This window comes from Micropterus salmoides, unplaced genomic scaffold (genome assembly GCF_014851395.1).
Source record: "Micropterus salmoides isolate LMB-PRFRI ecotype aquatic unplaced genomic scaffold, ASM1485139v1 Ms_hic_scaffold_15, whole genome shotgun sequence".
Lineage (NCBI taxonomy): Eukaryota > Metazoa > Chordata > Actinopteri > Centrarchiformes > Centrarchidae > Micropterus > Micropterus salmoides.
This window is the reverse complement of record NW_024040596.1, coordinates 13,742,068-13,762,751: the sequence shown is the minus strand read 5'-3', so window position 1 is coordinate 13,762,751 and position 20,684 is coordinate 13,742,068. Positions and strand designations below refer to the sequence as shown.

The 20,684-nt window shown below is 39.7% G+C and overlaps 1 protein-coding gene across 1 annotated transcript in view; it reads left to right on the top strand.

Annotated features, from left to right (window-relative positions):
* Nucleotides 1–65: 65 nt before the first annotated feature.
* LOC119904056 (potassium voltage-gated channel subfamily H member 7-like) overlaps nt 66–20,684 on the top strand; it is a 40,426-nt gene continuing 19,807 nt past the window's right edge. The window contains exons 1-5 of the mRNA XM_038720440.1: nt 66–1,230; nt 1,544–1,774; nt 12,011–12,166; nt 17,328–17,765; nt 19,915–20,126. Of these exons, the coding sequence (XP_038576368.1) occupies nt 1,155–1,230; nt 1,544–1,774; nt 12,011–12,166; nt 17,328–17,765; nt 19,915–20,126 (1,113 nt within the window). The 5' untranslated portion in view covers nt 66–1,154. The remainder of the gene's footprint in view (nt 1,231–1,543; nt 1,775–12,010; nt 12,167–17,327; nt 17,766–19,914; nt 20,127–20,684) is intronic.

Here is a 20,684-nt window from a genome sequence, read left to right as displayed (position 1 = left end):
ACTATGCAATAGCCTAAATATCAATAAGGCTAAATAACAACAAGGCTACAGTTTCAAAGAATACATTTATTAATGAGAGCACTCACATGGATGTAGCATTAGCAGAACGCTAAATATTTTTTGAATTTATTTTAAAATCAGCGGAGGGGAGTGCATATAACCGTGCAGCTCCCTGCCTCATTGACTGCCCCTTCGCTTCGACTTTTTGTAATGACATATGGCAATCAGAGAGCTGGCAAGAAAGCAAGCAAGCGTGTATCTCTCATGTCGCGCTCTTCCTTTAATAATTAGCCTACCCATTAACCTCAATGTTTAGGCTAAACAATATTCATAGGCCTATATTTAGGCTAACTACACTTAGACGCAAAGCTAAATAGGCTGTAGAATAGAACCAAAGTACAAGTGACAGTAGCCTACTATAGCCCTATAGTATATTTATAATGTAGGCTATGTAGGCCTATGTAAAAAAAATACAACAGTACATGTAAAACTTTGTACTATGTAAAACTAGTTGTGTAGATATAGCCTACTACTTTCAATAAATTCAGAGTAGCCTTCAGAGTGAAGCAGTGCGTTCATTTAGTGAAACCACTTGAGAAAGCACCATTGTGGGTGGCTATAGCACAGCCTACTGCACTTTATCACTCTTTACTGAAAGCTTACTGTCGTATAACGCTACATGTGTTTCATACAGTGCAGCATATTGGAAGGCATAAAATTCCAAATATTCCGATAATGCTCAGTGTCGGTGCACAAGGCTGGGGCTTATCGTTACCCGAGATGGAGAGAACTAAGCCCCCTGGGAGCAACGTCACTCCCCTTGGCTCTATCAGCCACTGTCCGCTGTATGCGCCCAGCACACCACGACAGAGGACGGCAGGATCGCACGCATCCTCAACGCGAAATGCTTTGCGAAGCGAATCTAACTCAAGCAATCCTCCCCGATTCCGAGCGTTTCGGCGAGGAGGCATTCACCTGCTCTGGCACACAAGCGGGCTGAAGAACTCCGCGGCGAAGTGGGAAGGTCATTTAAAGTGCTCGGCGCTTCGGCTATGGTCCGTGGTGAGGGAAACAGCACAAAGAGCCAACATCTGTAACTTCGGGATTTACTTGTAAAGGAGCTTTTACCGGAGCCCGTGGGATATTGTGTAAACATGCCTGTACGAAGAGGTCACGTTGCGCCACAAAACACATTCCTTGGACTGATTATTCGGAAATTCGAGGGTCAGAGTAAGTAGCCTATCTCCTTGATGTTCAATTGCTGCTACCAGATAAAATAATACTACAGAGTAAATATTTTGACAAATTAAGACAAAAAGGATGAGTGATTAATAATAAATAAGAAAAGTTTATCCTGTGATAAAACTGTTCCTTCCCATAAGAAGCATTTCAGGGTGGCTGTCTTCCTTTAGAAGACGACTGATGTGAGGTTTACTGAACAAAATCTTATTCTATACAGCCTCAGTGAAAATGCTTTTAAACACTTTGATTGAATTCAGATGTAGCAGGAAGAACACAGTTAATACTTTTTCTTTTAATGCAGACCGGAAATTTGTGATAGCCAATGCCAGGGTGGAGAACTGTGCAATCATATACTGCAACGATGGCTTCTGCGAGATGACAGGCTTCTCAAGATCGGACATCATGCAGAAGCCATGCACCTGTGACTTCCTCCACGGTGGCCTGACCGACAAAGAGGCCATCGGCCAGGTGGCCCAGGCTATGCTCGGGTCCGAGGAGCGCAAGGTGGAGATGACCTACTACCGTAAGGATGGTAAGTCTGTGACCTGGCGCAAAATTTCAGCTGTCACAGCATCTCCGTAAGCCGAGAGGGCTCTTTTGTGACATGGTGCTCCTGAGAAAAGCACATACTGCTGCTCCTCACAATGTGCACCCCATGATGTGGCCTGTCAGTCTGTGTGTAACCTGCCAGAGTCAATTACAAGATGTGCTTCAGACATTAACCCCTGATAGAGGAAAACAGTAAGGGCAGTCAGCTCTAAAATAACTAAGTTGAATAACTGTAAGTTTGTGTGGGAAATTCAAGATATACAGATAATTTTGATCCTCCACTAACATAGCAGGGGTTATGAATAGAGATGTCAAATGAGAGTCCTTGTGAAGCCAAACACAAACATTAACTTAGCAAAAAATCTTGCTGCATATGATATGCTAATCTAAAGAATTGTATGATGTGAAAATGGTATAATAATAATGTTATTAGTGTTTGGCTGAATGCATTACAGGTGAGTTTAACAGTTGGTATGTCAAATACAACAGTCAAAAGCTGCATCTGAGGAGGTAAGGATACACATTAGAATGGACACGTATTTTGGGTTCCTACCTTGATTCACAGCATTCTGTACCTGGCTGACACAAAAAAGATGATGGTGTACACTTTTATTTAGTTTTGGATTTAACAAAGAAAGAGGACAAAACAGTAGGTGTCATGCCAGATAATGATAAAATGACACACTGTTTTTGTGCTTTGATGGACAGAGTGTTGGATGATGGAGAGACAGAGATCACCTGCTGTCCTGTAAATGTAAATGCATTATGTTTTAATACTTGACCAAAAAAAAGTAAAATACACTCGCTGTGCATTTGATTCATTTAGCCACTTTGTGGTTTGCAGCAAAGTTTTACAGCAGCTTTACTAGACAATGGATCAATCCACCAATCCATTAAATTGCTGTACATGTGATAGGTTATGGCTTTACATAAAAATGATCTCCCTTTAATGCTAGCCTGGTGATTGTCTTTCATTTTTGGCCAACCCTTGTCCTGGTATGAATGGTGCACTGCAGAGACAGCAATCCTGAGTCAGAGAGAATTAATACGATGTTACCGCTCAGTGGCATAAATCTCCAGATTGACCGCCTCCTGCCATACTTTCACATGAGCTTTTTATGGTCAGCGTGACATAGCTGTACAGAGTCAATTTGAAAGTACTCCTCTTATAGAGCAGCACAACAAGAACAGTGCCAGTGTACTTACAGAGGCCAAGATTTGTGTGTGCGATATTGTCGCTTAAAGCTCATATTCTTTCCTCTGTGCTATCTTCCAAGGCATGTACAAACAGCGGTATATGAGGAGTCTAAGCAGGAAAAAAAGACATGTAATGTTTTATTTAATCATAAGGAGCCAGAGCTTTAATCTTTAATTGTGAGTTTGATTAGATTCTAGGCCATGGATACATGTTTAATCAGGCCCAGCTCTAGACAACACAGGGCCCTAAGCAAGATTTTTCTTACTTTCCTCTTTACTTTGCCTAGAACGGAGAACTATGAAATCAAGCTGTAAACTATATTTATAGTTAACTATATATGTAACTATATAACACTATTATTTGACAACATGACACCCCCTTTGATATTGCACAACCATAATGTGGCAACAACATTCCTGCACTCTATAGTGGGCATAATCCTTGCATGACATTAATACACAAAACACATATTTGGTGTAAACAAGCCTTAATTCAATAGATGTTCATTAAGAATTATGCCCTCAGACCTTAAATCAGAGGTCTCAGCAACATCTTCAAGGCAAAGAGACTTTCTAAACTGTCAATGAAAAATGAGGGTGATACAACTCTTGACGACAGGCATGTTGGCAGAAAACCAATACAACCCATCCAACAATTCAAAAAATGTCAGAAAAAATCAAACAAGTTCTTGCACTAATAATCTGAATGGTCGTGTAAGGCATTAATTGTATTTGCAGTATTATAGATGCTGCAAATACAACTGTAGATCAATGTAAGTAAAATGTCAAAATATATTTTTCAGTGTATTTGGGATAGGTTGATGTTGGGGGGCTTGTGAGATATTTATTTAGCACACATGCATGGTCTGCTGCTTGTTGATGGCAGTGCCTGCAGACCTGTTGACAGAATGCAGCGTGAGAGCAGGTGAAATCTCTTCATTTGTGCATATTGTCAGGGACACTTCTGTAATACTGCTGCCTTTAAATTACCTGACCGTTTATCCTAGTGATTACTCTGCCGGTGAAATATAAAATATATATCTCTTTTGAGAGGTTCTGTCTCTCTCTCTGTCTCTCTCTTTTCTGCCATCCATGACAGATCTCTCCGTGCGTGAGCTGTTACACCGGCACTCTATGCGGACACATGCACGATCCTCTCTCTCTGTTCTCTCTCTGGAGATGCAGTCAGATAACCCAGTGCTCAACCTGCCACCAAAAGAGATTTTGATTGGCCTCACTCTTGAGTGGGGGGCTGTTCTGGGTCAGAGCCACTGATTGGCCTTATGTTTCCCAGAAACTGTCTTTATTAAAAATAAAGAATTAAAAATAGATTTGTGGGGCCCTATGCAATTGCATTTTCAGGGTATAGGGTGAGCCAGGCACGAGTTTAATCTACCATCAGCAGTAATCAGACTATTTGTTTTTTTTGTTTTGTTTTTTGCTAATCAAGAAGAAGCCAGCTGCTACACATGCTAAAAAAAATTCAGAAACATGCAAGACAATTAAAGGGTTTGTTTGTAAGAGCACGAACAGCTTGGTTTTTGACAAGTAGGATTTTAAAGCTACTTCTTTTCCCCCCATCGTACATGCATGTGATACGCTCCATTGAAATGCCATGTGCCTGCATGTTTAAGTTGTGACGGATGAAAGCTACAGAAACCTTTCAACGTAATCTTTTCTCTCTCTCTCTTCACAATCCTCCCTGGTATGCATCACGGTTTCAAGACACAACTCTTAATACCCCTCAGAAGAATTTACAGTGAGCATGTGTGCTCATGAATAAAGATGTCAGGGCTGACAGTGCAGTGACTGGGAAGGAGCAGCTTACAGAGTAAATGCATTAAACTGGCATGGAGGACACAATCCACACGTTCCCTGCTATAGGGAAATGAAAGATTCATGGCATCCTTGAGAGTGATGGCAATATTGATTCATGGCGCTCCACAAATTGAAGCTTATGGGTGGAAAGTGGATGTATTCGATGTCTCCTCCCCTAACTGTATTTCAAGTTATCAGTCCCCATGCAAATCAGCTAATCCTTCCTCCCTCCGTTTTCCACATACCTTCTGTATGTCACAAATCACACAGGCATGTTTAAAAGGAACATAAAATAAACCAGCATTAGCTCAGATATGTTTTCTAGCATTCCCTCTTTCTATTTCCCCATTTGTCCCGCAGATGATGCTGTCACTCAGGCATATTGGTTGAAATTATGAGGTGCAGACATGCCTGTTTTTAAAGGAATTGCAATATCACATTTTCCCCCCTCCCATCAATAAGTGCAGTGGGAAATCTTAAAAAAAAGGATTGGAGGAAGCCTTTGGCTCTTTTCACTGAAAAGGCAAAAAGTTAAGCCGCTTATGCGTATGCTTGGAAATTAAAAGTAGTGGAACAATGTGGACTACGTGATCACTGCAAAGGCCTTTAGCACAAGCGCATTTTCATTAAAAAAAAGTTGTTCCCCTTTATGTGAAAAACCAACACAGATTGTAACAGAAGATACCACAAGTACAGTCTTCCTCTAACAATGATACATAATCAATGAGATAAATGCTTTCCCTTGAAGGCTTTGGAAAGCTATCCTATTCCACGGGGTGTAATAATACTTTGTACCTAAATGAGTTTTAACAAAAGGAAGCTGACACCGTGCAGAGAGAAGTTAAATGGATAATGGCTACATAACAGTGGCAGCTTAGCTAACCGTGCTGAAAGATCTGGGACATGTGGTATGCGTGGGTGCAGGGTTTCATAGGTGACTCCCCACCGAGGGGATTGAAGGGCTGTGTACCCCTGCTGAGGGTTTAGTAGCAGGGGAGCGAGGGGACATCGAGTGTCTACAGTGCATAAGGTGTGCTGCAGGACACTTGGATGACTGCTCCCCAGAAAGAGCACATCCATTTTTCATCACGCTCAGCCCCTCTTTGGCGTCTCACAGTAGGAGGTGAAACACATACAGAGCTTTCCTCATCAGGTTTCATTTGTTAGAGCCAAATCAACTTGTCCAAGCAGATGTAACAAATTAAAAACTACACAATGGGGCTCTACATCTGAAAGTGTGGACAACATGCTATAGCAAAGGAAAGATGTGAATATCAGCTCTGTTATAAGAATATTTGCATATTTACTATTAGATAGTGGATGATTTGCTACCATAATGGCCACAATTGCGATATGAAAGAAGTTTATTGGCAGTGAGGAGGAGGAAACTTGAATGCTACACCTTAATAATACGCCCTGTGATGGACTGGCGACCTGTCCAGGGTGTACCCTGCCTTGCGCCCGATGTCAGCTGGGATTGGCTCCCCCCTCCACGACCCTGTACGCAGGATAAGCGGTTGACGATGGATGGATGGATGGACCTTAATAATACACTCCAAACGTTGCATTGGACAGGAATGTTCATCCACAGGCTATTTTTATCTCATGGGATGCTTGTACTGGAGGTGGTAATCTAATATTCCTCTCCATCTCATCTGTTTTGGTTGTTTTTGACATCTTTTTCTTGATCAGCTACTGTACACTAACTTAAATTTTTACCATCCATTGCATTCAATCAGCCAACATTTGTGCTAAATTAAACAGAATTAAACATCATGGAGCAAAGTATTATAAATTGATATGTATGAAATGTAGTTTGAGCAAGAGCTGCTAGTTATCCCTGATGGCTCTGCAGACACTGATTGAAGATGAAATTAGGCCAGGCTGTGTAGCTTACAGCAGTCTCACTGAGGCGAGATATTGCCACAAGGCCCGAGGACTCTAAACAAAGGGTTAGCTTGCATGGCCTCTCCCTACATGTCCTAGTCCCGATTGGCTATGCCCCAGTAACGTTGCGTATTGGCTTAAGCAGAATAGCCTTAAACAAAAAACATGTCAGATTTCATTATACAAGACTTACTAACAGGCAGAAAGTCTGGGCATGTACTGTTTAAAAGCTGCAGTTGTGGATAGTACAGTGGTAGAAAGATACAAAAACAAAAATCAGCGCTCAACAATAATACTCCTGTTTCTCCCTAAAGCAGATCAGCTTATGCAGATTAATATGAAGCCTTAATAAATCAAAATCAAACAGCGGGGTTCAAATAAGAAATAACTTCTTTTTTTTTTTTTTTATAAAAAAATTGCACAGCTACATAAATATAACTACTATTACTGTATATATATTTATGTACCTTTAAGACATCTTACAGGGTCACCCCAACTCTGTTTGACCTGTGAGTCATCACTGTAAGAGTGTCCAAAGGATCACTTGATTAAGCAGCAATGTTTTAATAATTGATGATGGAAATAGAATCTTCAGTAATGAAATTTCCATCATGAAAAGGGAGCTAGTCGTAATATAATCATTCATTCAAGCAGGTGTAAATAACATTTCTTGGCTCGCAGGGAAACACTCTATATAAAGGTCAGGGAATTAATGGACACTCAGACGAACTTTAACTCTACTGTCAACAATGTTAACCATGTCCAGCAGCTATGGTCATGTTTAGACAGTATTATGTTGAGTTGAGTGTTGCAGAAGAAAGGGAAGGTTGCATAGCCTAAACCTGCATGGTCAGCAGCTTTTAGTAGCACCCATACTGTATGCTATAGCTATGAAACAAATAAAACCTAAAACCCGTTCACCAATGTGAAAATACATAATGTGTCATAAAGAAAAACAGAACACATACAGAAAGCCCACAAGTTATACAGAATGAAATAGAGGGACACTAAAACAGATGTACACACCTGGACAAGTGTTGGATTGTAAGTTGACAATGTAACTTTGTGACCACATGATTTTGACACTGCCGGAGATATTAGCTACGTCTACAGTACATAGGATTTGCCTGTTACTAATTAGCCTGCCATCATTGTGAGGGGCAAGACATAATGAATCATACAAATGGAGATAATGTACACTTTTGGACAGTCTCTTTTTGACGGCATCTATACAGGGGGTTCAGATGCTGTTTGATGATTTAATACACACTTTGCTAGAAGCATACTGATGTCTACCCTTTAGAGAGCATGCAGCTGGACCATATCAGACCTTATATCATACATGTCACATGGGATGATGAAACAGTAAGTGCATTCTCTGTTGATGGTTTATATCTCCAGTACATGTTACATGTATTTTCATAATCATACAGTGTAAACAGCTCGCATTACATTTGATTTTAAACAGGGTTTTTTTGGCAGGAAAATAGTATTTTCCCAGGGCTTTTTGCTGTTCTGTGACTAGGTGCAACAAAGTGTAGTACATATCACAGCAACACATAAATAAGTCAAATTACAAATCCAATAATATTTCCCAGTGAATCAGAAAAAGACCATAGCTTCTCAGAAAACTCTCTGACAGTTTTGTTCATCATGACACCTAAGCTGAGAAGTCATGTTTGCCAAGGCAATTTGTCAGACAACAGCGGGGGTAGCATCACAGACCTATTCAGTGGGAAATGTCCCTCTGAATTCAGTTTTTATTCACATAGTATTCTATGGCTTGAGTTTGGCTTGAAATGCAAAGGATGGTTTTGATTGTATTAGCACATAATGTTATGTTATGACATTTGGTTTTGGCTCTTATTATAAACCTTGGCACACATTTTGATCTAAATGTTAAATAATCAAAAATCATTTAAAAGAATTACTTAATTTACATTAATTTATTATCATAGGATACTGTGGTTTCAATTAGTATTACTACTGGATAAATATAAAAGGGTTAAGCTGAATAAGGATAGTCAGAAACAGAAAATCTAATCTTAGGGATCACATAATTTCCCCCACTAAAATTTTTTCAGTATAGGCATCAAAAAGAAGATGAATAACACAGTTGTTCTCGATCAATGGCTGAGGCTGTCTTTCTTCCAGTCATGAGTCGCACTGCTGATCAGATGGTTTACTGATCATAAGAAAAGGTCTCGCTGTTTGGTTCACAAAAGGTTCCTCTTGTTAACCAGGAGAAGAGCACTGTAGTCAAATACGTAGTTTACAAAATAATAAAGAATATATTGATATGAACATATTATCAGATCAAAGTTAGAACTGTGCAGTCTCTGCTGATTTAACGTAGCAGTTATAAAGAAGCTTTCCTTTTTGATCCATTTTGGTAGAGGTGACATTCAGCAGGAGACCAGATGAGAAGGGACCCCCATGGTTTAGCCTTTAAGCATGACCATTGTTTCTCCATCTGGTAAGGTAAACTCCAGTCCAAAAATATTTCTGCTGAATTTACCTCCATGGCTGTACACAGAGTATGCTTTTATATAATGGACACTAGATCTCTATTGTTATTAACTAGAATATAATAGCATTTCATGAACATTTGGTATTGCTTTGTCTGTAAACAGTCTTACAGTACCTCAGTGTCAGCTGAATTTGCAGTTACATGACCCTACTGATAGGTAGCTATATGCTTACATTGTCTAAAGTATTCTGTTAAGAAAAATGAATATGTTTACATGTAAGCATGCAACCATGTAGCACAGAAACCCTAATGCTGTTAAACAAAAAAATGTTTTTATTCATATGCTTACGACTGCATTAAGTGAACATAAGCAATTCATTTTTATAGGCACAGGTAATTGCTCCATTTAGAAAACTGTAACAAAATAAAAAAATTAATTAAAAAAATTTTTAAAAGAAGACTAAGAGCAAAAATTTAGATAAAGTGTGCTCGCATGCCTGAGTAAAGCGGACATCTGCATCTGTTACCCCACATAAAGAGGAGAAATGTTGAAATTCTTATTTTTCATTTCTACATTTAAACAACTCACCTCTGCCTTGTTCTGCACAGAAGCTAATGCAACACATGATATTTCAGACAAGGAAGTGGCATGTCTTGCCTTACCTAGAATAGGACAGAATAATGCTAAACATTTCATAACTTTTAATAACATGACATTTGAAAAGAATTCAATACAATTTACCATAAACAAAATATAAATTGCTTATCTTATTTTGAGTGCCTGCTGAGTAAAAAGGTGGAGGTATGTCACAATGTACTTGGACTTACCTTTCTCAATATATTAAATATTCACAACAACACCAAGCTGGAAAATATCATTAGCACATTTTGGTTGAAAACACGAAAGAATATGTGGTTAGAAATCTGACATTAGAAATATTGTAAATACGTCATGCAATTAATGACAAACTCAAGCAAAAGTTCAGTTCTGGCTGGGGAACTTTGTTGTTCCCTCCCCTCATCCCTCATATCCTAATTTTCACAAAAATAAAGGATGCCCCAAAAATAACATCAGTAAGTGCATATTCTGGGAGGGAAGAGTTTAAAGATTCATCCCTAAGACGTTTAATTCCTCCAAGATTTATCAGATAATTAAAAGTCGATACTGAGTAACTCTCTCACTCACTTAGTTGGTTCTTCACTCTGAAAAATGAGCATACTGCTAAGTCAAACAGATTTTTCCCCCTTTTATAGAAGAGACGATTTCAAATTAAGTGAAGGATTTCTGGGAAAGTGCTTTTTGTGAAAAAGGGATTTTCAGGGGAAGGACTCATAGTTCCCCAGCTCTCTAAGCACCTCTCTTCTACTTTACAACATAACGTAACCAGGCAACTATGACACCAGACAAGATAGGTGTGGCGTGCACACCCAATATTCTTATTAACCACATACAGCACATACATAGGCTGTACTTTTTATTCTCATGAATTCACACGATGCAGTTAAAACTTTGAATTATTCGTGTATTCTCAAAAACTGTAAATTTTTTGATGTATTCCGTTAAAATATTAAAATCACATTATTATATTGTCAGTGGTGATGACGCAGCATTACGTCTGGGATTTTTGATACAGAAATCCTTCCAATAGAACTCTGGCATGTTGAGGCAGACCAAGCTTGTTATATTTAGTCAGACAGCAAGTCTACTGCTAATGAATGCTGCTGGCAGGGTGTCTGTGAGCCCTGCAGAGATTACAGTGAACACTGGTAATATGTGTCCTCTGTGAGTAAGACCAACACAACAAGCCAGACAGAAAGACAGACAGACCTACATACAGTACAGAGACAAAGAGACAGTTAGTATTAGACATTTTGATTTCACAAGAAATACTATCATTAATATATTCTCTAAAAAAAATTCAAATCAACTTTTTTTTTCAAATGTATGTAATGTGGTTTCTGATTATGTGCTGAAAATAGTCAGAGATAACGCTCAGGATAGCTTTCTCCTGTACCAGAGATGATCACTGTGATATTGTATGTCACCCTAGCTGTTGTAGCAATTGTGTTGTTGCTTAGGGTCCAGGGAGTAGAAAGTGTTATTAGTGGGCAGTTATGCCCACAGGCATCAATAGCTTTCACTAACGCAGCTAATAACCACTGCAGTTGAGAAATTGGGATATTCTGGGCTCAAGACTAAGTTTAGAACACGGATGGTTTTATGCTCCACTGCCTCACACCATGCTCAGTTCTGTGATTATTACCACATTGCAATCCTCTAAATTGGCTGTAATCTGTCCTGCCTGTTTGATCTATTTTGTTAAACCCTGCTGTCTGCACTATACTGTGGCTCTTGCATCATATTTGTCCATCTTCTGCAAGCTTAGTCATTTTAATGCTGTGTATTGCTCATCAAAATTTATGTGGTACATCCATACAGACACAAATAGGCATGCAACACAAATGAACACACACACACACACACACACACACACACACATTTCTTTGCGTAACCCCTGGGCTGACTTATTTTATCTCAACTATTGCAGTTGCTCTGACGTGCAGGCATTGACCTTTAAATCGGATCAAATTGTCTTTGTTTTCCCAACATTCATGTGAAACCAAAGGGAGGTGTAGTTTTTAGTTTGATTAACATTCTAAATAATGGCCTCTACAATAATTTGTCTTATTGTGATGTACTTGTTGGTAAATTTCTATTGAGCATAACTGTTTCTTTTTCTAGTTTTAGGTCGAATGAAGACGTCTTGGGACAGACTAGCCCTTTTAGAGATGACAGCAGAGTGTGTGATTCAGCTTTGTGGCATTGACACTTTGTTTCTCTTTCAGGGTCTGACTTTCAGTGTTACATTCACATAATTCCTGTGAAAAACGAGGAGGGCGTGGTGATGATGTTTATCTTAAATTTTGATTACATTGTGGATGAGGAAAGTGACAACTCCACAGAGAAGATAAGCCCAACATCCCCTACAAAGTCAGATCAAAGTGAGTATTTCATACACCATTCTCTCCTTACTTTGATAGAAAGCTACCTAAAGAAGCATTGGTATAGAGTGAAACGGGACAATTTTTTGTCTTTTCGGGACAATTTTTTGTCTTTTCTGTGGGGTTTGGGTTAGCTGAAATTTCATTTTTCAGATAGGTTACCGCACATCAGTATGTTCTAGGTAAACTCTTTTTCATGACCAAAGCTACAAAAAATCACCAGATAATCCCATACCAAAAAATTATGCATGGCATTGCATCTGTCAGGCGTTTGTCACATTTTTCTCTTTTCATTTCAAATGAAACCTGTGCACATTTTGTGAGATGGCGCCATTCCCAAAATAACAATCCCTCACCCCTTTAACAAATGGCAGTTGCAAAAGTGGATGGCAGTAATTGAGACATTAAAATAACCCTCTACATCTGTTTAGACACAAATTAAGCATTAGAGATTTTGATGAAGTTCCCTGAAATGCTCAGTATAACTTCTAAACATGTTGCCAGTTTCTATTATTCTAAAAAGGTGTGCATTATTTAGTTTGCCAGTACAGTTTACAAGTACAAATGCATTAAAATGCAGTGTGTGCATGTAGGAAATGGCTGTTCTGCTTACATAACCTTATCTTGCTGAAAGTGTTTAATTCTTAATTGTACAGTATGTCTGTTTTGTGTGTTCCGAAAACAGCAGCATATACTGCACCAGCTTTTTTTATTTGGATGTGTGTCAGTAGGTGTAAATATCAATGACACATTCTCTCTTATTGGAGGCACTTAGTATCTCTTCTCTGACCGGGGCTCAGCTATCCCCTTCACTCACCATGAATTCCTCTAAGGCACTGGCATTCAGATTGTGCAGTACTGTGTGTATGCGAGTATTTAAGTGTGTGCATGCCTAGATGCATATGTGTGTGCGCGCGCGTGCATGCATGCATTTGTGTATGTGCTTATGTGCCTGTGTCCGTTACTAACATTGCTAATCAGAGTTGATTGATTGTGACAGTGCTTCAGCAAGGGGACCTGTGGATAGATGGGGCAGAAAAACATATGATGTGACTTTAGATTAGAAAGAGTCTTGACTACATGCACACATCACACTTAAAGTATGACCTTACTGTTACCTTTGTCTTTGAGCAGCCCTTAGATAACACAAGGGCATAAAAGTGCAATTTTATGCTATACTTGGTTTGACTTGGTGGCTTGGTCCTACCAAGGGACTGCAGATGGAAATTAGCTAGTACCTATATCAGGTGCAATAAATCTCTTCTCCTTATGTGAGATTAATTATTTTTGTACTTGGTCCCTGAAAAATAAATGTAATAAACTAAAATAAACTAAATGTAAATGGGGCTTTAAAAACCAATGCAGATTTTGTAATGAAGCTGCATGCTGTTATATTATGTGCACATATAGTCTTTTACACCACAGATTCAATATACCAATTAATATTCAGTATTTCTTTAGATGTGTATCAGAAAACAGGTATTGTCCCATTGGCAGAGAAAGAACTTTGACATGTCACTCCTTTAGAAAAAGAAATAGTTTTTTAAAAAATCATTTTAACCTGAAATGACCAGTGAGAATATTTCCACACAGCTTAGCCATACATCTTAGAGTAGCAACCTGTGAAAGTGATTTTTGGACATTTGGGACCTAATTATGATCCAGTGTTGACAGCAGGCAACAAGCCTGCAGGTGTCACCTAGCACAATATTGAGCCTGGAAGAGAGTAATCCCTCTTTCCCTGAGCTGACATCTAAAATACACCGTTCCATTCAGCTACTTCAGCATGCCTTCAAGGCCCAAAACTAGAGACAATACTTAGCAGAAACATACACTGTTCAGTGTACAGTCACACGGAGACTTATTTTTACTGTTCAATAAACTACTGGATGCACATTGCTGCGGCATGTAGTGGTAATTATACTTTAACAGTCAGTGATTCCTGAATTGGTTAGTTATACATATCAGTAAGAACAAGCTTGATTCTGATATGGTAGAAATATTTAAGCTGTAAATATGGAAATTTGACATTTACTATTTTGTCAGGGGTTTTCTTGAAATGAACTTTCAAAGCAGATGACCAGCTGAGCTACTTTATTTCAATATAATGGATCAGCAGGTCCACTCATCAGTCTTTCCAGATGTTCAAGCTCCTCATCCTATCCCTAGGGATGAGTCCAGACACCCTGTGAAGAAAAGCCATGCTCATTCTTATTCTCTTGAACACTATGCAGAGCTTGTGAGCATAGCTGAGGGCTGGAACATAAATCAACTGGTAAATGTAGACGCTTCAATGCAACATGAAGTCCACATCGCTGCAAATGTTGCATCGATTGTCTTGTTAATCTTGCTTGCCATCTTACCCCCACTTATGAACAAGGCCCTTGAGATACTTCATCTACTTGACTTGAAGCAGTAACACACTCACAGCTCAAAGGGCCCAATCCATCGTTTTCCAGCAGAGTACAGTGAACTTGGAAATGGTGATTCTCATCCTTGCTCCCTTCACACTCAGCTGCAAACCATCCCACTACTAAGAATAAACATATTTTATAGGATAGGTCGACATGTCTCCCTCAGTATTTGGAGACACGAGTCATCCAGGTAGTAGGATATTTAGAAGTACTAAATCATAGGCAAATGGAGTTGCTGTTTTATTCATGAAGACATTTCATGACTGAACCAAGATATTTAATGACAAGTGGGGACTCCCAAAAAGGTAAACCTCTATGGATCATTCACACTTAAAAGTCACATGAGAGTCATTAAGGCCACATATGAGTTGTTAAGATCAAGATCACGTTATGTGTGAGTCATCCCATGAATTAAGGTGTGAATTTGTTTAAAACAAGCCCAGAAAACATGTCAGGGCAGCACTGTAAGCTGCTGATAAGCTTTTTCAGGAAAGGCTTTTGTCAAAACAGAAGAACAACAACTTCACAGCAACACACACAGGAGAGAAGCAGAGCAGATTTAATTACGTAGTCATTCTATACATATATGGGACATCCAAGAAACTCAGTAGGATCCTCAATAAACACAGCATCATGTTTTTCAAACCCAGCAACACACTACCCCATAAACAGACAGCACAGAGAGAGAGGGCAACACCAGCAAGAGAACGGGGATGGGGGTGGGGACAACAGCAAATAGCAGAAGGAAACACCAATTGCAGAAAGCAATAAAACCTGCAAGAGAACAGGGAGGGGGGCTTGGGGCGGAGAAAAACAAACAACAAACAAAAAACAACGAACACACAAACAAACAAACAAACAAAAACAAAGAGACAACCAGCTGAACAGATGCAATAAACAGCTGACTTGGAAGACAATTGAGAGAGAAATGAAAATGAGAAAAAATCAGGCAACATAGGCTAAATAAACAACACAGCACCACCATGAGAGCTGAAACAGTTAATTTAAATAACTCCCAGACACCAAAGACACCAGCCATCCAAATGCCAATTGACAACGCAATGCCGTCAGAAAGCAAAAGGCAGAACCCGGACCTACCGCGGCGCGCACACAACAGAGGCCAGTGCCACCCCGCGACCGGCACCCTACCGCCAAAATGCCATGCAATCATCAACATCAGCGTGCAAGTGACGTTAAGTTAAATGCAAATATAAGCGCAACAATGACGATACGCAATCAAATTCAAGCAGGACATTATAGACCTATACATCAGCGAGACAAAACAACCAATGAACAAGCCCAATATGGCCCAATACGGAAGAGTCAGGTCCTCAGGTAAAGCCTCGGCAGTCTGCCTATATGGAAAGAATGATAAGGGACACTCTTTTGAGGACACCAATGTGAATATTTTGGACAGAGAAGATGAAAGATCACAAATTTCAACCTCATGGTGGCACTACAGGAAAAGTACAGGGACCAAAGTCAGTAGGCTTCATCCTACAGGGGCTGTGAATACAAGTACAAAATTTAATGGCAATCCTATCGAGAGTTGCTGAGATAGCTTAGTCTGGACCTATCAACTGACAAACCAGCAGACCGTCATTGTCATCCCTAGAGCCATACCACTGCTAGTGGGAGGCTGTGTCTTAAAGATAGAGCTCTTGTAGGCTGTGTGTGTGTATGATTAGTTTCTTTCTGATGATCACTTGGCACCTTGCATGGTATCCTCTGCCATCAGTGTGTGTGAATGTAGTGTGAAGTGAGTGGTTGACTACAAAGTACAAGTACAGACAATTTACTGTGGCCAAAAATAAAGCTCTTCTCGTAGTTGTTCTTCATTAAATATCATTAAAAAGGAATGTGACTCCTTAGACTTTGTACTATATGTTTTTATAGTATAAAGCAAAATGTATCTGTAACTGTAATTATAGAAGGGCTCAGCTGAGATCATTGGTATTACAGTGATTTACATTGCACAACAAGTCACTCAAAAAACAAACTGCTTCACATTGTGTTGATATGAGCTTTTCCGTACTAAGTACTATGCTATATAGGTATTATATAAATATTCGACCAGAGCAACAGTCTAGAGCATTCTCAGTACAGACGACACAGTCTCCCTACAGAGAAGAGACAGGAAGGTTGCGCATATCTCCTGCAAGCTCAGGATGTCATTAGGTTCCTCTCCAGGAAACTTGTTAAGTGTCACAACTCTATTGTAAGCTGCTTTAGTTGTACCATCAGCACATTTGGCCAGGGAATGGAAACAGATGGCAATGACGTTATGTAAGGAGGGTGCTGATGGATGGAGGCAGGGTTCACTTTCACCCTGTATTGTTAACGAGCCCGAAACTTTCACTCTGTCCCAAGAGGTCTTTAACATTTGCCGCTGTGTCCATTCTTGAAATGTGGCTTCTGTACCAAAATTGTTCAAGGACGCATAATAAATCAATAGTGCAATCGGCTGTTTCTCATAGTTATGGACACTAAAAGGAGATATGTTGCAATATGGCAAAACAAAATCTCTTTTGATTGATCTTCATTTTTTTCATAACAAAATAACTTTTTAATTTCATTTTCTGTTTTCCCTCATATCTTCTAGGCAGAATAAACCTCTAATCTAACCATGAATTTCATTGTTCATTATGTACAAAAATCAGTCAATGCTGTTTGGACGCTGTTTTATTTTTCAATGCTGTATACTAAAAACTTAATAAGCCTTCTCATAATTTTTCCAATATTTTTAGGGAGGAGTAGATTCTTCCGCTTCCGCCAGGCCGCTTTGAGCCTAATGAATACCAACAAGCAATCTCTTCCACAAGAGGACCCAGATGCTGTGATGGTGGACTCACCCAAAGAGAATGAGGACTCAGTGGCCCTGCAGAACTTCCCCTCACCCACAAAGAGCATCGGCAGTCCCATTGAGGCCAATGACACGCATGGCCTCATAGGCTCAAGCCACCACGCTTCCCAGGCTAGCATCGGCCCTGAACCACTTGACCATTCATCCCCTAAACTCCCCTGGGAGAAACTGTACCAAACAGAGCCGCACCAATCCTCGACCACCCTGTCAAACACCTTCCCCAGAGGCAGCATCAACAGCATGAGGCGAGCCTCGTCTGTTCATGAAATCGAGGGCTACAGCTCCAATTCTAAAAGCCTTTTCAGGGATCGTCAAAGTGAAGGTATGTCCTACAGTATGATATAATCTGCCATACTGCGTTCGTCTTGCCCAACCATCACGTTAAGATTCAGTTTACATTAGAATGCAGACCAATGTTAACTCAACCATGTGACACTGGGTTCAACAAGGCACTGTACAACAATTACAGATTTGGCCTACAAAAGTATAATGTTTAAGAGACACAATTTAGCTCTTATCATCTAAATTGTTTATCTTTATTTGCTCTGTCCACATATCTGTCATATATTTAGCCATGATTTCATTGCTCAGTGATGTTTTAGAGCATGACTTTCAAGCAAGGCAATCAGCATAAATGCTCTTCACAGATCCGCTTTTGATGGATAGGTTGAGTTGAAGGCTTACTGCACTTTTTCTTTATGGAAAATGATTGTATGACCAGTGTAGTGATTTTGTCACATCAGCAGTCTATACAATCATATAATGTAATCATATACTGTAAGCCTCAAATCTACTCTCATCATATGCCAATCAAACATATGTGTATATGTAATATATGCTTGTATTATGTGATACCATAGCTCTGCTGACTAGCTATTGTTCGAAGCTACGCCAACCATTAACTCAAGTGAGCAGAACTTAAGGATTTTCCACCAGATGATGTATGTTTAATATCACGCTAATTGCTTAACAATTGCATATCTGGCCATATGCCAACATAACACAGGAAACAGGATTAAACACTTCCCATCCAATTTTCTATGAAATTATTTTAGCAAGAGATGTTCCATACTGTTAAAATTTGTGCATGAAAACGGATTTAGGTTTTAGGAATATATGAAATTTAAAAGCTCATAAATGAATCACTAGTTCCTCTAAATTCGTGATTGGTTCTAATTCACAGCCAAGTACAGTTCTCTGTACCCAACTTTATTCTCAGCAACATATAGAGCTGTAGTGCATTTCCCTTTGCAGTGGTGCTGTGTAGGGCTGTCCCCGACTAAGGATTTACATAGTCCAATCAGAATCGTCAAGTCCTGCCTATACTCGACTGACAGTCGAATCATGTGTTTTTTGGTGCGCGACGATTCCGGGGGGTGGGGCTCCGCTTTAATCTTGAGAAGCTTCAGAGCTGCAGTCTCTCTTCATTCAACTTACACTGTAAATTTCCAGCTAAACTGAGGCGCTCTCTCTCTCTCTCTCTCTCTCTCTCTCTCCTGTCATTCACTAGTCTTGTGCAGAGTTTTATGTGCATTACTGCTGCCGATAACTGCATGCACGTCGCGGTTCCTTGGGGGTCTCTTTCAAGTAGCCGGCTATTTAAAAACGATCAAATATTCTTTATGTGGTTCATCAACAGTGATAAATTATCCGAAAGACCCGCCAGGTGCGAACAACTCGGCACAACACCGTGAAGCTGGAGCTCCTTCTCTTCAGCAAGCGTTTCTCCACTGCCACTTCACACGTCCACGCCACGCTCACACATGCGCACTGACAAACCAGGGTTAGGGTGACAATTTTGGATTTATTCACGCACTTTAAAATTTTTTGAAAGTTTTATTCTTTTTATATGTTTATTTACAGCATTAAACGTTGAAATGTATATTGTAATAGGCTGTATATGAACTTATTGGGAGAAAACTGGTAGTTCTATGTAAAATCAGACGTTGAGCACCCCCATATTGCCAAAATGGCATGATCCTTGTTTCGCTGCAAAGCTTCGATTGTGAATCTTCGACTATTCGGGGTCAGCCCTGTCGATTCTAGGCTGCTATTATATCAATGCATTATGTCACCCTAATACCTAAAACATGGAAATATGGTTTGAAATGTCTCACCTGTGAGACAAATAATGGCTGATCTTATCTTAAATCAGTGAAGCGTTCCTTGCAAAACCAAAAACTGATATTATTCACAAAATTATTAATTGTAGTTGCTTAAACTTTGCTCGCCAAATCAAGTGAGCAGAACTTGCACAGTTAGCATTACATACTTGTCATTTTCACAGCCATAAGATAGTGACAACTTGGGTTGTTAGTAACTGCATCATATCAACTCCTATCAATGAATATATAAGATTAATGTGTAGGATTAATGGCTAACCTTACAGAATATTGTGCATTTAACCAAGTTAAGATACTGTATGTTTATTCAGAATACTAATTTGACTACCATTTGTTCTAAACCACTAGGCCCTTTTAATAACGTGACGTCCAGCCTGCTTTGCTCTACCTCTGATTCTAACATCAACAAGTATAGCACCATCAGCAAGATCCCTCTGATTGCACTCAACTTCTCTGAGGGGACTGAAAAGAAGACTCATTCTCCTCCAGCATCAGAGGCAACCATCATAGCACCAAAGGTCAAAGACAGGACTCACAATGTCACAGAAAAAGTCACACAGGTGAGTCAGGAAGATCCACTTTGTTTGATAGCGCAGTTTCGTCTGAACCATATGAACCTTATTTTTGCTAGCAGCCCATTGTCCTGTGACATCTGCATCTGGTGATTTTGAAATCCACACTCACATAGGTAATACAGAGAAAAAATTCTCAGCCCATGTTAAACCCTCCCGGTGAATTTCCTGCTGGCATGTGGGGAAAAAAGCAGTTGTGATCCCATGGTTCACTGCTCATCCATGTCAGCAGTGGAGCAGAAACATAAGTGAGGGGTAGTTTGGCATTCCTTATAGCGGAGAAAGTAGGGATAATATAGAGGGGAAAAAAGGTCAAATTCATACTCATCAACATCATCTATGGGTAACTTTCAAAAAGGGGGAGACATGGCTGACCCCTCATAAAAGAAATGCATTTTTTTACTTGCAAGCCCAAATGCAGGTTCACTTCAACACTTCTGCAGGGATTCATCAAGGATTCAGTTTCTTGCTCAAGGACAATGCAGCAGGACCAACACTGTCTGTCATACAGCTGAAACAAAGGCTATCTGGTGGCAGAATTCCCTG